Source organism: Panonychus citri, unplaced genomic scaffold (assembly GCF_014898815.1).
Source record: "Panonychus citri isolate SS breed McGregor unplaced genomic scaffold, ASM1489881v1 Contig00077, whole genome shotgun sequence".
Taxonomy (NCBI): domain Eukaryota; kingdom Metazoa; phylum Arthropoda; class Arachnida; order Trombidiformes; family Tetranychidae; genus Panonychus; species Panonychus citri.
This window is the reverse complement of record NW_026515482.1, coordinates 1,623,830-1,637,287: the sequence shown is the minus strand read 5'-3', so window position 1 is coordinate 1,637,287 and position 13,458 is coordinate 1,623,830. Positions and strand designations below refer to the sequence as shown.

Sequence of the window (13,458 nt, the reverse complement as noted above, 5' to 3'; positions counted from 1 at the left end):
TTGTTTATGTTCCAATCATCATAATCTGTTTAGTAGATTAAATGAATCTTGTAAATCGAGAAAAAGTTTTCATCTAATTAAGTTTTCTAAATACAATTGTAATTGGAAAAGTTGATTAGATATATTTTGGTGGAAATTCAATTTACATTAATATTTAAATAAAACAGCGACCATTTAATAATCAAGGTTGATGTTCACTTGAATCTTATTTTGTCCATTCGCAGTTAACAACCGATGATTATTCAACGATCTTGACGACGGCTCTTGGAATCATCTTTTTCTTGGTCATCTTTTCTGTATCTGTTGGTATCATGTCGATATTTCTCATCTTTCATTTCGCGATATTTTCGGTCATTGTTATCTCTTTTTTCATCATCTCTGGAAGATTTTTTGTACCTTTTGCTTGTTTTCTCTCGATAATGTTCTCGTTTGAGTGATGATCGTTGATCATGGCTACTTTTTTCGTGTTTTTCGTTTTTATCAGCTTTAAATCTTTCATCTCGAGTCGATCCATTGGTTTCTTTTTCTGATCTTTTATGTGCCGATGTTTTTTAGAGCCTGAGACTTGATACATCTCTTTAGATCTCGATCGATCTTTGGAACCAGAATGACTTTTGCTTTTCTTTTTGTGAGATGATGAAGCTGTAGAGTCAGAATCAGAGTCTGAATCGGAATCAGAATCAGAGTCGGAAGAAGATGATGAGGATGAATCTGAAGAATCTGAAGAAGAGTCTGAACTTGAATCAGATCTTGAATCTTTATGTTTTCTTTTGCTACTCTTTTTATCCGTAGTTGGTTCCTCTTTTATGGCTTCAATTGAATCTGGAGCTGGTTTAGATTTGAGAAAGTCAACTAAATCTTCGACCAATGGATGAAGACCAATGTTTTGGAAGAACATTATCGAGAATCGAGTGTCTCTTGGATTATCACGAGGGAAAATACCAGCGAAAGCTTCTTGCAGGGTTGGATCTCGAATTCTTCTTTGACTTTTTCCACTCCAAGAAAATCAGAAATTTCTTGGAATAAATATTTGATGAACACCCGACTAGCGGATGTAGTGTCATCTTCGTTTATCTTTACACAAGATAAAACTGTCCATGGAATAGAACCTGTGATCAACAGGTGACTGAAAAATCCAGCAATATTCCGCAGTTTGATTGAATCCAGAAAACGATGGATTTTAGAAAAACAATCAACGAACACAGAGGAGAAAATATTCGAATATTCATGGGAAATTGAGCTGAAATTCTGGGCGATCAGTCCATAAAATTGAATGAATGTTCTCTGTTGGGCACAACAATCGATGATCGTGAAGCACATTTCGGTACGATCACCACCTGTTAATCCAAGTTTCATTAGTTTATGAGCCGCTTCTTCGGGTTGCAAAGATGATTGAAGGATAAGATATATTTTTCTCCGAAGAGCAACAAGATCGATGGAAGATTCATCAGTTATTTTTGATCTTTCTTCATTCGAATCAATTTCCTTTTCATCTTCATCTTCATCACCATCGTCATCTTCAGATTCACTGTCATCGAGAACTTCTTTTTTCAAAATTTTGTATTTTTCTTCGTTCTCCAAATATTCAGGATCAAAGTGGAACACGTTAAGTTCATCTTTCGTTTCGTATTGACCATCCAATTCAAATTGATGAGTAATTTTATCTCCCTCTTCCAATAGGTCCAATTCCGGGATGATGATGGGATGATCTTTGAATCCATCTTTGCGGATGGCAATCAGCACTTCAACTGCATATTGAACTCGAGTGTTTAAATTTCTTTCATTGAGATTGTTCCTCAACGCATCAAAAATTGTGATTAATCCTTTGGGAGAAGTTGATTGTAGTTTTGCTCCACATTCTTTCAGGAAGCAAACAGCCACCTCTATACTATCATTTGTAGCATTTTCTAGAAGCATGAACAAAATTTCCAGCGCTAATATATCACCAACCACTTGTTGATTCACAAGATGAGCAAGGAAACGAGCAGAGTTGATACACAAGCTTTTTTCGCTGCGTAAATAACTCTTACAAAAATTGTTTATAACTCGAGTGACAATTAATTTACCAATTTGAGGTAACTTGGAGTTGATCACAGCGACCAGGGCAGCATAAACATTAGAGAAGATTGGACCAAAAGATTGAGCAGTAATTATTGATTGGCACAAAACACCTTGTCCTCTGATTAAATTTTCCTTCAACAATTCTCTGACAATCACAGGTAAATTACTGGCATTGGTTTTATTAACCAAACCATTGATGGACTTTTTCAGCGCTTCCCATGATAATTTTTGGAAATTTAAATTTTGTTTATCACTTGCATCCTGAAGCTTTTTCCATTTGGCAGGAGGTAAGTAAACACTTTTCTCCATAGTCACTGAAAAGAAAATAGAAAAAAATCACCAAAAAAAGAATAAATAACAAATGATTTTATGTAAACAAATGATATTTTCAGCTTAAAGAATCTTAAAACGAAGACACCAATTGATAGAAACAAAAAAGTGAGAAATTTGAAGAACTAGAAACAAGTTGATGAGAATCAAAATTCGAAATGATCAATGAATTTTCATTCCCCTTCCTTATATACGGAAAATCTCCAGAAAAATGGAAGAAAACCATTGGTAAGTTTTTACCTTTTCTAAAATTGGCCTAAGGGTACAGCGAACACATTTTAATCATTTTCGTTTCTTTCAATCTTTTTATCGTCTTGATAAATTCATTTAATTAGTTAAATTGTTTATGTTTCAATCATCATAATCTGTGCAGTAAAATAAATGAATCTTGTAAATCGAGAAAAAGTTTTCATCTAATTAAGTTTTCTAAATAATGGAAAATGATTCCATTGGATTGATTGGTGATCTTTTCTAAACTTACCTAAGGGCATTGTCAACACCTGTTGATCCGTTTCATTTGTTGGTTTAATTTTTTTCTAAAGGAAGAGAAGAAAAAATAATCCAATTAATTTAGTAATAGAGTTCTAAACTCTACGGTGCTGATGCTGTTCTTTGGGTTAGAAATAAAAACCAACTGTTTCATTATTCAATCGGGACAATTGATTACCTTGAATCTTTCTTCGATATAAGAAATTTCCGCATTCAGATCACTTAGTGCGTTTTTCAGAGCATCTTGAGGAGTATAATCTCCAACTGTTTGCACTCTAAGGATGAATTTGTGTTCCAATGGATGAGGTACTTTGTAACCAGCGAATATAACATTTGGATCCTTCAACAATTGACATCTAATCAAATTACCCAAAGTGTGATTTTTATTGTTGACAGTGAAAATGGCAGCATTTGGTACTTTAGTTTCCTTCTCAATGATGATTCTGTAATTACAAAGAAAAAGGAACAAACATCAAATTAATATCGAGAATGAAAATAGAAAAACATAAAACTCAAAAGAAAAAAAAATTTCAAAACAAAACAAATGGAATCAAAACAAATTCACTTACTTTTTTTCTCCTTCAAAAAGAAGAAAAGATTCAAATGCTGGAGGCGCATTCACCTTAGTCTACAGTTAATCACGTTAATAGAAAATTAAATCAATTAAATCAATTAAAATACCAAATGAACAACAACAATTAAGCAAATTCCCCAAAATCATTGAGACTCATTGGGATGAAGAAAACCACTTGCTCTTTGTATTAACCGGGATTTTGGAAAAAAAGAGAACCGCCAACTTTGAATCTAATCTTCTATTCTCATCAATTTAATCAGTTAATTGTTACAATCATTTAAAATTGTTCAAATATTTTATGTACCGACCTGTAGATTGACTATTTCTCTCAAATGATGTGATCAGTTTGAATGTGCCTGAGAATTAAAGAAAAAGATCTCATAAAATTAGATTGTTGGATTTACATCGCACAAGAGGTGGTCTAAAGCTTCAATGGAAATCGAAGCATCATCGATGGTTAGACTGTCCAAAATAATTGGTTTAAAAGAGAAACAAATAGAAAAGCGGAAAGTTTGAATTCGTTTTTTTCTGTTTCCATAGTTACTCTTAAATCTTTTCTTTGGTCAATTGAATTTCCTTCATTCATCACAAGTATTAAATCTGATTACATTTCATTTGATTATTGTATTAATATTTTTATTCAGTTAATTATTCTTAATGATCAGTGTTAATTATTAGAATAGATATTATGTTAAATTCTCCATGTGATGGTAAAATAATCTTAGATGAATTCATCTCAAGTCAAAATATTTTCTTAAATGAGAAAAAAGAGAAAATCAAATTTTTAAATGTGCTTTAAATGCTCTTGATTTAAATTATTGTTCAATTCCACTGCCACTATCAACCCTCAGCAACAATCAGGTATGTTAATCTATATTAATCTAAATTTAATCCCGAAAAAAAGGAACCACCAGTTAATCTTAAACCATTTTCTAGCCGCAAGCAACAACAACAACTTCAATCTCTTAAACTGTTTGGTTTTTTTTCTTAATTTTCTTCCAATTTTAATGTTTTGACAACAATTCCAGTTAATAGACAAGCTAGAAATTAATTTATCCTTTACTATTCTAGTAAAAGTTAAATTATCTAATTACAACCATAAGAATTAACCATAAATCTAGCGGACAAAGAACAACAATTTTCCCTCTAAAACTGAAGGTTAACAATTTGTCTCTTCGCAAGTGAATCATCATTTTAATCTCGACACATTTGGGATAATATTATTTTTTGGCCTTCGAATATGAAAAAGTTTATAGAAATAGATTCTCAGCCCCTTTGTATGAATCATTGTTTTGAATATTACCTGAGTTCACCACAGTAACATGTATGTTTTTGTCACATCAAATAGATACAATTGACAAAAGGGCAGGGACACACCTTAGAATCACAATTAACAAAGGTAATCCAATTTACCAATCGTAACCAAGCTTTGCATTAATCATGGAATTGATTAATTGTTGTTTCCGTTTCAAACGAAAACAAAACATAACATTTACCTGATTGAACATCTCTGTCAATCAATTAGATTAATAATTCGTATCAAAATTTACCTTAGTTCAAGTCTAATTGTACTGACCATTAACTTAACAATCTAGTTTAATCATAGATTTGCAATCTAATTGTTAACTAATATCTAGCTCATGGTCAATCACTTGACCACTCAATCAATTGTTAATATTATCCAATCTCTACATTTACAATTAAGTACTTAATTAATCATGAATGTGAATTTCAAATTTCAAATCAATCAAACAAATTTACCTTAATTTAGATTTCCACTAATTATTAATAATCCAACTCTCTCTCTTCTGAACCTTCATAATTAATCATAAACCCTTTGTTTTCAATCAATCTAAAAATAGTTAACAATTAGACGATATAAATCTTAACCAATATCAACAATCATTTATAGTTGAAATTAATCATTGATTAAGTAAATTACTTAAATTGATGATTTGTTTAAATCCATGATAGTTATACTTTGATCGTCAATCAAAAAGCTTCAACATTATCATTAATTTTGTTTTTATTTGCACCACAATCACAACAAGGAAAGGTAATAGTGACCATCGACTGACCAAACAACCTTCTATGTAAATAATCAATCCTATTAATTTAACCAAAGCAAAAAACTGACCAATCGATTAAAGTTTAATCAATTGTAACCTTTTTTTGCTTCTATTTACCTTAAATCTGATAAATAAGCCTAAGAATCAATTGTTAACCTCAACAAATTGTTCTCATTTCCATAAAATTACCTGACCATTATCATTGAATTTCTATGTAAACTGTTATTATGATTAGTTAATCATTACTGATTCCAATGGAAATACAACCCAATTCTTATGTAATATTGATTTAAAAATTACTCTTTTCATCTCAATCTGCTTTTTCTCACTTTGATCACTTCCTTTCTTGTCAATCATAATCGTTGATCATTTACCAATAATGATCTGTTCACTAAAGTAGTTCCAACAATCAACTAACTTCAACTTATCGTTGATTCTTAATAGTTAACTTTAACTTATACTTCATTTCGTTCGTTAGTTAATCTTTTATTTGGTGTTTATTATAAATCAATTTGATTGTTAAAAATTTCATCATTTTCGCAAGTTTCGTCTTTTTTCATTCGCAAGTATTAATGGTAAAATCATCTTTTAAATTGTTGTTTTATTAATTTCCAAGGATCAAAATTCTAAGTGATTTATTTTATATGTTTATTTAAAGTTTGATCTGTTATATATTAATATTTTCTTTCTATTTTGATTAATTAGACTTCCACAGAGCCGATTGAAACAAATGAAGATGAGGAAAACTCATCAGATACTAAAAAACCATTGAAGGTAAACATTCAAAGTGAATTGTATTGTTTCCTAATAGAATTTAAATTTAATTACATTTCCTGTTTACTTTTATTTTCATTTCACAGGCTCCAACACCGGATTACGATGAAACTTACAACTTTTTAAGTAAATTAGGCGAACACGATGAGCTAAGGCGAAAATACGCTGAAGAGAGACGAAAAGAGTACAACGAATATCTAAAAGAGGTACAATTAATATCTATTTCTATTCAAAATCGAGTCGAAGTGTCACAAAATCTTCACAGAATAATAAGAAGCGAAAACAATTATTGATATTGGATTATAATAATATTTGCTTTTTCGCATCTAAAAAAAACTTGTTTGTCTTTAATACATCTCTTTGTTGAATCTATTATTAGGCGAAATTTGCTACCTCAAGGATTAAAGCTTTAGAAATGAAATCGGAAGCTCTTCGATTACAATCACCAATTCGTAGTTACGCTGAATTACTGGAAGAGAAACGCGCGAGCGAAAAAGCCTATCGACACGTTAACGATCACCATATTACCGGTGATTTACCTTCACTTGAACCCGATTTCTATGGTTACAATGCTAAATACCATCGAGATTCTGGTTTCGATATACTCAATTGGCAATCAAAATATCCTGGATCTCATGGTGAACATCTCGTACCAAAGTACTGTGCTTAACCCTCTAACAATTAACTCGCTTTCAAATTCAATTGCAATCATTAAATTATAATCTAATCTCTCAAATGCCATTAAAACAATAATGTATCACTAACAATCAAATACTAACAAAAATCTTTCATCTTTTTGCTGTGATTATTTACTTTTTATTTCTTATTTTGTTTCTTCTTGTTTATATTTAAGGAATCGGTTATTTGAAAGTCAATCAAATCGAGTTCGGGCTTCCAATTACAAGGAAGAATTGAGAAAACAAATTGAAGAAAAACATCATCTCGATGAAGAGAAAAGGAGACAAGAAGAAGAGGAGGAGAGACTAATTGAGAAACGATTACACGAGCAACGATTAAGGATGTTAAAAGAGTTCGAAGAAGAGCAAAATCGCCAACGGATTAAAGCGGATTCACTTGCAAAGAAACAAGAGATAATCAAAGAGATGATCAAAGATTCGGAGAGTAAAAGTAAACGAGAAGGAACCAAAGATCATAATGAAACAATTAACTTGACCAAAGATCAAGACTCTACCAATATACTCACCACAACACCTACTTCAATGCTCAATCGACTTGCTCGAAGTCCAAGTTATCTTCATATTCGTCGGCCAAAATCACCTCGTAAATCTCGTGCATCATTGGAATCACGATTTGGAGAGATCGCAAGTAATTCGACACCAAAGAAAACGGCATCTAGTCCTTTATCACTTCGATCGAAAAGATTTGTTCCAAGTCCAATTCGAAATGAAATGAATTCTCATAACGGTGATCATTTCAGTCCACAACAATATTCTGAACCTGCCAAATATAAACCACCTGATGAAAGTGAAATCAATAAATCAACACCAATCAATAAGAATCAAAGTTCAACTCAAAGTGTTAATTCTGGTGATCGAGTTCTAACTCGATTATCTGAAGTTCGTCAAAAAATGCAACAAGATCATGAACGAATGCTACAACAATTAAAAGAGAAAATATAATTCCCAATGATAATTATTCTAATTCTAAGAATTGCTCAGATTTCAAAGTTCCAATTTTTTGTTAATTGATTTAATTTTCCATCTTTAAAATAATTTTTCTTTCCACTAATTCATAAGAAATTTGTGTTGAATAAATATTTAAATTACTAACTGATTGTTCATTGTTTCAATCGTTTTTTTGTTGTGATTTGAATACATTGAAACATTTGTTTTAATTATTGTTTGTGAATTTGATTTCTTTAATTATTGGGCTGCAATTACAATTAGTACATCGGATTTAACATCAACATCTAACAGAGAGATTGTTATGAAAGTTACGAAAAATAAAATGACTACAATTTAGACATGGAAAGAGTATAACAAGAAAACAGAGTTGATTAATTTGATTGTAATTGGATTAGTTGATTAGTCTTTTAAGCTCGAGCTAAACGGACTTGTTCAATTTGAGAAAATTGATCGGGAGCTGATGATACTTTTTCACGAATTTGTACTAATTGTTGTTGGTCAGATTGACTCAAACCACTTTGAACGGAAAGTGGGGCAACTGGGACAACCGGGGCTACGGGACGTTGTCGTTGGACAATCAATGGACTGGGCTGAGGTTGAGAGAGGACGATTGTTGGTCTTTGTTGTTGTTGTTGGACTAAAACATTTGGTTGAGATACACGATTTTGGACAGTAATTGGTTGACCAAGTGATTGAGATTCGCGTCCTGGTTGAGGTAAGGGAAGTGGGGCAATTAATCTGGGGAATGAGGGTCCGGTTTGTCTGACCAATGGTTGAATGAATTGACCATTGGTGACTGGAGCAACAGGGACGGCATTAGCTTGGACTTGTTGGATTGATGGGAATGATACGATTCGTTGTTGTTGTGGTGCTTGTGGTTGAATTAAAACTGGAGTTGGTGCCAATGGTTGATTGAGAGCAATGGGTTCTCTTTGCTGAGAAACTTGAACTAAATTTGGTCGAGCAACGGGAAGATTTGATTGAACAGATTGGACTGGAAGTGCCGCTGGAACGAGTCGAGGTCTAACTTGAACGAGAGGCTGTGGTTGTCTTGGTGCTAGTGGGAATTGAGGGAGACTTGGCTCTCGAAGTCTCAAGATTTCAAATGATTGAGGTGCTGGAGCTGGTGCTTGTTCTTGGGAGGATGTGAAAACATTTTGGACTGGTTGAGGTCGTGATGGTCTTTGACCACCTAAGTTACTTTGAGAAGAAGTGATTGGAATCGCTGATTCTTTAAGTTGAACTGTATCGGCGATTGATGGTTGTTGGACTCGATTTTCTTGGACAAATTGTTGTTGTTGAGGTTGAATTACTTGTACAGGTCGAACGGGTTGTCGTGGAAAGGTTTCTCTTGGAGCGACTGATTCTTGAGCTTGGTTTGTAAATTGAATAGAGGGAATAGCAGGACGAAGGGCTGGGTCAAGGGGTTGGAAAAATGGTAAACCTGAATCCCGAACTTGAGTGAAGGGTCGAGCTGGTTCAGAGATTTGGACAACTTGTTGCTGGGAAACGGGAGAAACTGGAACTAATCGTGGTTGCGAGATTTGAACTGGTTGAACACTTGGAAGTGCTGATTCTCGATCTTGATTTATTTGAGTGATTGGTCGGGATGTGGGTGCTGGGGTCACTCGAACGATTTGAATTGGTCGAGGAGGAGATGGAGTGGTAATTCAACACCAGAAGCACCGTCTCGTAATTGGACAATTGGTTGGACTGTAGGTCGTGAAACGACTTGGCCACTGACTGATGGTAGTGCTTTTGCTTGGCCTTGGAAAGTTGTAAGTGGTCGAGCAGCAGGTTGGGTTCGAATAAGATCAATTTGTTGGAAAGTTGGAAGAGGTTCTTCTCGGATTTGAACCAAAGGTCGAGTTGTTGGGGCCGGAGTTCGAACAAGAACTGGTCGAACAACGGATGGTCGAGATCCACTTGCGACTCCTGATCCTTTGACTCCAGAAACATCAGAGGCAAGACTGTCTGAGATTTGAGGACGACGTAACTGTGATTGTGATTGGGCAGTTGGTTGTGAGCCAAATGCTGAACCAGAGTTAATCAAAACTGGAGCTGGATTTGGTTGAACGGGAGCAACAGGTACCAAAGTTGGAGCTACAGGAACTGGTTGAGGTCGAACATTGAAATTTGATCTGAATCCGTTGGTTTTACCACTTGGTACGAGTGTTGGTCGAGCTGAAGGTTGAAAGAAAACGCCATTGGGTGTTGGTTGAAGTGGTCGGGGTCCTTGGAGGCCAATTGGAGCCAAATAAGGCTGGGGAACAGCTCGAACTGGGATTGGGGCTAATGGACGATTAAATTTAACGATATTTGACTGAGACAATCCAGCGGCATTTGCATCTTCTTCATCTTCATCTTCATCTTGAGTGTTTAATTTTTCATCGGCATAAATGACCTCTAATCTAGATGGTTGTCGAGCTGGTTGAACAAAAGGTCGACCTGGTCCGAATTGAGAAAGTGGTACCAAAGGAACTAGAAAAAAATTCGAAATTCATATCAAAATTCTCATAAACATTTGAACTTTCGTCTAATTTTACCTGGATTAGCAGAAGCGATGGTTTTAACTCCAGAGATTTGACCTGGAGCTGGACGAGAATCGGCTGAAGCATCTTCATCATTATCTTCTGGTGCGATTGGAGTTGTTGGTCTTCGAGTTGTGACTACTCGAAGTCGAGGAGGTTGAACTTTAGAATTAGCGAGAACTGGGACGCTCTTAACTCCCCCAGAAACGATAACATTTGGACCATTGGATCCTGAAGTGATTGGTGTAGCAACGGAAACGGGTCCTGGAGCAACTGGTTGGAGTACAGGTTGGAAAACGGGAGTGGGAACGAAAGCGGGTTGTCTTGATACTAGAACAGGACGAATCACTCGAGTTACTGTTGGATTAACTTGCGCTGATTTTGTTTGACCATCGAGTCCTGATGGAAGGGAAGCTGATTGATCAACGGCAATTGGACCAGGTCGAACAACTCGAGTAACAACTCGGACGCTTTTGGTTGGATCATTTGGTCGGATAAATCGAGGGAATGAAATAGGACTCTGAGAACCTGCACCGAGATTTGTCTTACCGACAACAGTGATTGGAGTCGATGGAGAAGAAATCGAGACAGGGACAACAGTAGGTCGAACTGGGGCAACAACAACAGGCTGAACGGGTTGAACGGGAAGTGGAGCTACAAATGAATTAATCTGTTGACCAGGGAATCGAGGTAATCCCAATCTACCTGAAGATGAAGGTGAAACTTGACCTTTTACCGAACCAGGTCCAGAATTGGAACCAACATTAGCCGCTGGTGATCCATTATCTTCTCGTTGAGGTGCTTGATTTTCATCGAAATCGTCCTCATTACTATCGTCATTTCGACCTGTTCGTGCGGGCAATGGATTGACTGGACCACGGGAAGAACCGTCATCGTCATCGTATTCAAAATCTTCTTTATTATTATTATCGTTTAAAGCTGATTGTCGTCGTGCTTCAAATCTTGGTAGAGATTCAATCGAACCTTCAAAAAAAAGTTCCAAGTAAAAAAAGAAAAATTCAAAGTTAATCACAATTAAAATTGACAATCAATCAGAACCTTTCAATCAACAATTAACAGGTAATGTTTTGTCAAAAGAGGCACAAAATTAATGTAAACATTTTGGTAAAATATTTACTAATTATTTCTTGATTTTTGTTCACAATTTAAATTAAAATATTAATAGTCTATTATTAACTATTGATGAAATTTGTTTATCTGTTTTGTTTACATTTCATTTTGCAACAATTAACTTTAATTTCAATAAACATTTTTATTCAGTGTTTTCCCAAATTCAATCAACAATTAACCGGATTTTCAATGAATGATTTTGTCTTCAATACAATAAAATATTAAAGAGAGCAAGTGAATCTTCAATGGAAACCCGAATGGGCTAAACATCCGCCGCGGGAAAAAAAGTAACTCCCAAAATCGACAAGGACTCATGAAGGTTAAACTCTAATTCCTACAGAAAGAATTTCAATTCTGATATATTCCTGGTATTCTCATATATATATAGCTGAGTATTCATCGTGACAAGATTAAACAACCAACGAAAGTTCAGTTTTCTAAGAATTGGAAAAGTTTTCAAAACTCGAAATGTACTTCACTTTGGTTTCTTCTCTCGATTTTTGTCTAATTTCGAGTTTATTTTTTAACTTCTATTGTATGACTGCTCATGTTTCTCCGCCTAAGGTTCGTTATCCAATTAAAACAATCAACGGAGTTCCACCGTCATCATCATCAGCCCAAGTACAACAACAATCGATTTCTGGTCAGCAATTAAATGACGTTCAAAATGTTCAAAGTGATTGGATCAAAGTCGTTGGACCCAATGGTTATCCGTTCAAAGGGAATCGATTAACATCAAATTACCTTCCCAATTCACAGTTACCTCCGTTTCCACCGCCACCACCAGCATCTCCCACCTCGGCTGGTCTATTACCTGGATCTTACTTTTTATCATCAGCTTCCCAACAAAGTTCACCAATCTACTCACCAAGTGATAACAAGGATAATCTTAATCCATCTGACCTTAAGCCACCGCCACAAGCATCATTATCATCATCTTCATCATCTGCATGGTCAAAGGTTTATCCCTCAGGTCAATCAGGTTCAGTACTTTGGCCTAATCAAGTTAAATCGTTGGCTTGATTTGATAACTTTGTTAATTGTTTTCCTTTACCAATGGAAAACATTTCAATTATTTTTTGTTTCCAAACCCAATTGATTTTTTTTCCTCTTTTTAATTGTTACTTTTTTTTCATATACTCTTTTCTTAATTGTTTTAATTACTTCATTTGAATATGATTAGAAACTAATTGTGAAGCTAAATAATAAAACTTGATCGCAAAGACAAAGCTAACTATTCAATCAAATTGATTCTCATAAGCATCAAACATCAAAATCAAATCAGTTGATCAATTGGTGATTTTTATTACAACAATCATCATGAATTGAATTAAAATAAATTGTTGTTAATCATTAAACTTACCTAAATCATCATCCTGTTGAGCAAAAGTTAATTGTAATGATTGAATTAACAAAAGGGTAACAAAAATCTGTATCCAAATAAATCAATAGGCAATTAGATAATTAAACAATTAACATGATAGAAACAAGCAGCAAACAATTAAATCAACTCACCTTAATGGTGAACATTTTCCTGTGACAATTAAACAAACAATTCACAATAATCCCTTTGGTGTAAATTAATCAACAACAATTTAAAAAGTCAAAAAAAAAAGTAAATCCAACTTGGATTTAGTGAATTTAAATCTAATTAAATACACAAATCAATCAATTTTAATCCAATATGATTTCACTTTTATTGTTTCACAATTTAACAAACTGTAATCATCAAACTGATTACCTGAATAGTCAGATTGTAATCAGAAAATTAAATTAAATTGTTGGAGTTGGGGCACATTTTATTAACTTAATTGCTACCACCCAAAATATTAAACCTCCTCTTTCCAGGTAAA

At 34.1% G+C, this 13,458-nt stretch overlaps 3 protein-coding genes across 3 annotated transcripts; 1 reads left to right on the top strand and 2 right to left on the bottom strand.

The window, feature by feature from the left end:
* Window positions 1-760: 760 nt before the first annotated feature.
* LOC128387027 (pre-mRNA-splicing factor CWC22 homolog) lies at window positions 761-4,040 on the bottom strand. The gene is made up of 5 exons (XM_053346163.1): window positions 3,999-4,040; window positions 3,450-3,508; window positions 3,059-3,323; window positions 2,873-2,927; window positions 761-2,375 (listed from the first exon to the last, which is right to left on the bottom strand). Exons 1-5 carry the CDS (start codon window positions 4,038-4,040, stop codon window positions 898-900), a joined length of 1,899 nt encoding a protein of 632 aa, XP_053202138.1. The 3' UTR covers window positions 761-897.
* Window positions 4,027-8,091, top strand: LOC128386940 (trichohyalin-like). The gene is given in 7 exon segments (XM_053346054.1): window positions 4,027-4,242; window positions 4,245-4,315; window positions 4,803-4,853; window positions 6,229-6,297; window positions 6,384-6,503; window positions 6,677-6,954; window positions 7,151-8,091. Coding segments are annotated over 7 exon segments (1,476 nt in total). The 5' UTR covers window positions 4,027-4,142; the 3' UTR covers window positions 7,938-8,091.
* A 51-nt stretch (window positions 8,092-8,142) lies between these two features.
* On the bottom strand, window positions 8,143-13,420 carry LOC128386936 (titin-like). The gene is given in 5 exon segments (XM_053346051.1): window positions 8,143-9,609; window positions 9,612-10,424; window positions 10,490-11,458; window positions 12,969-13,035; window positions 13,121-13,420. Coding segments are annotated over 5 exon segments (3,123 nt in total). The 5' UTR covers window positions 13,136-13,420; the 3' UTR covers window positions 8,143-8,350.
* Window positions 13,421-13,458: the final 38 nt, after the last annotated feature.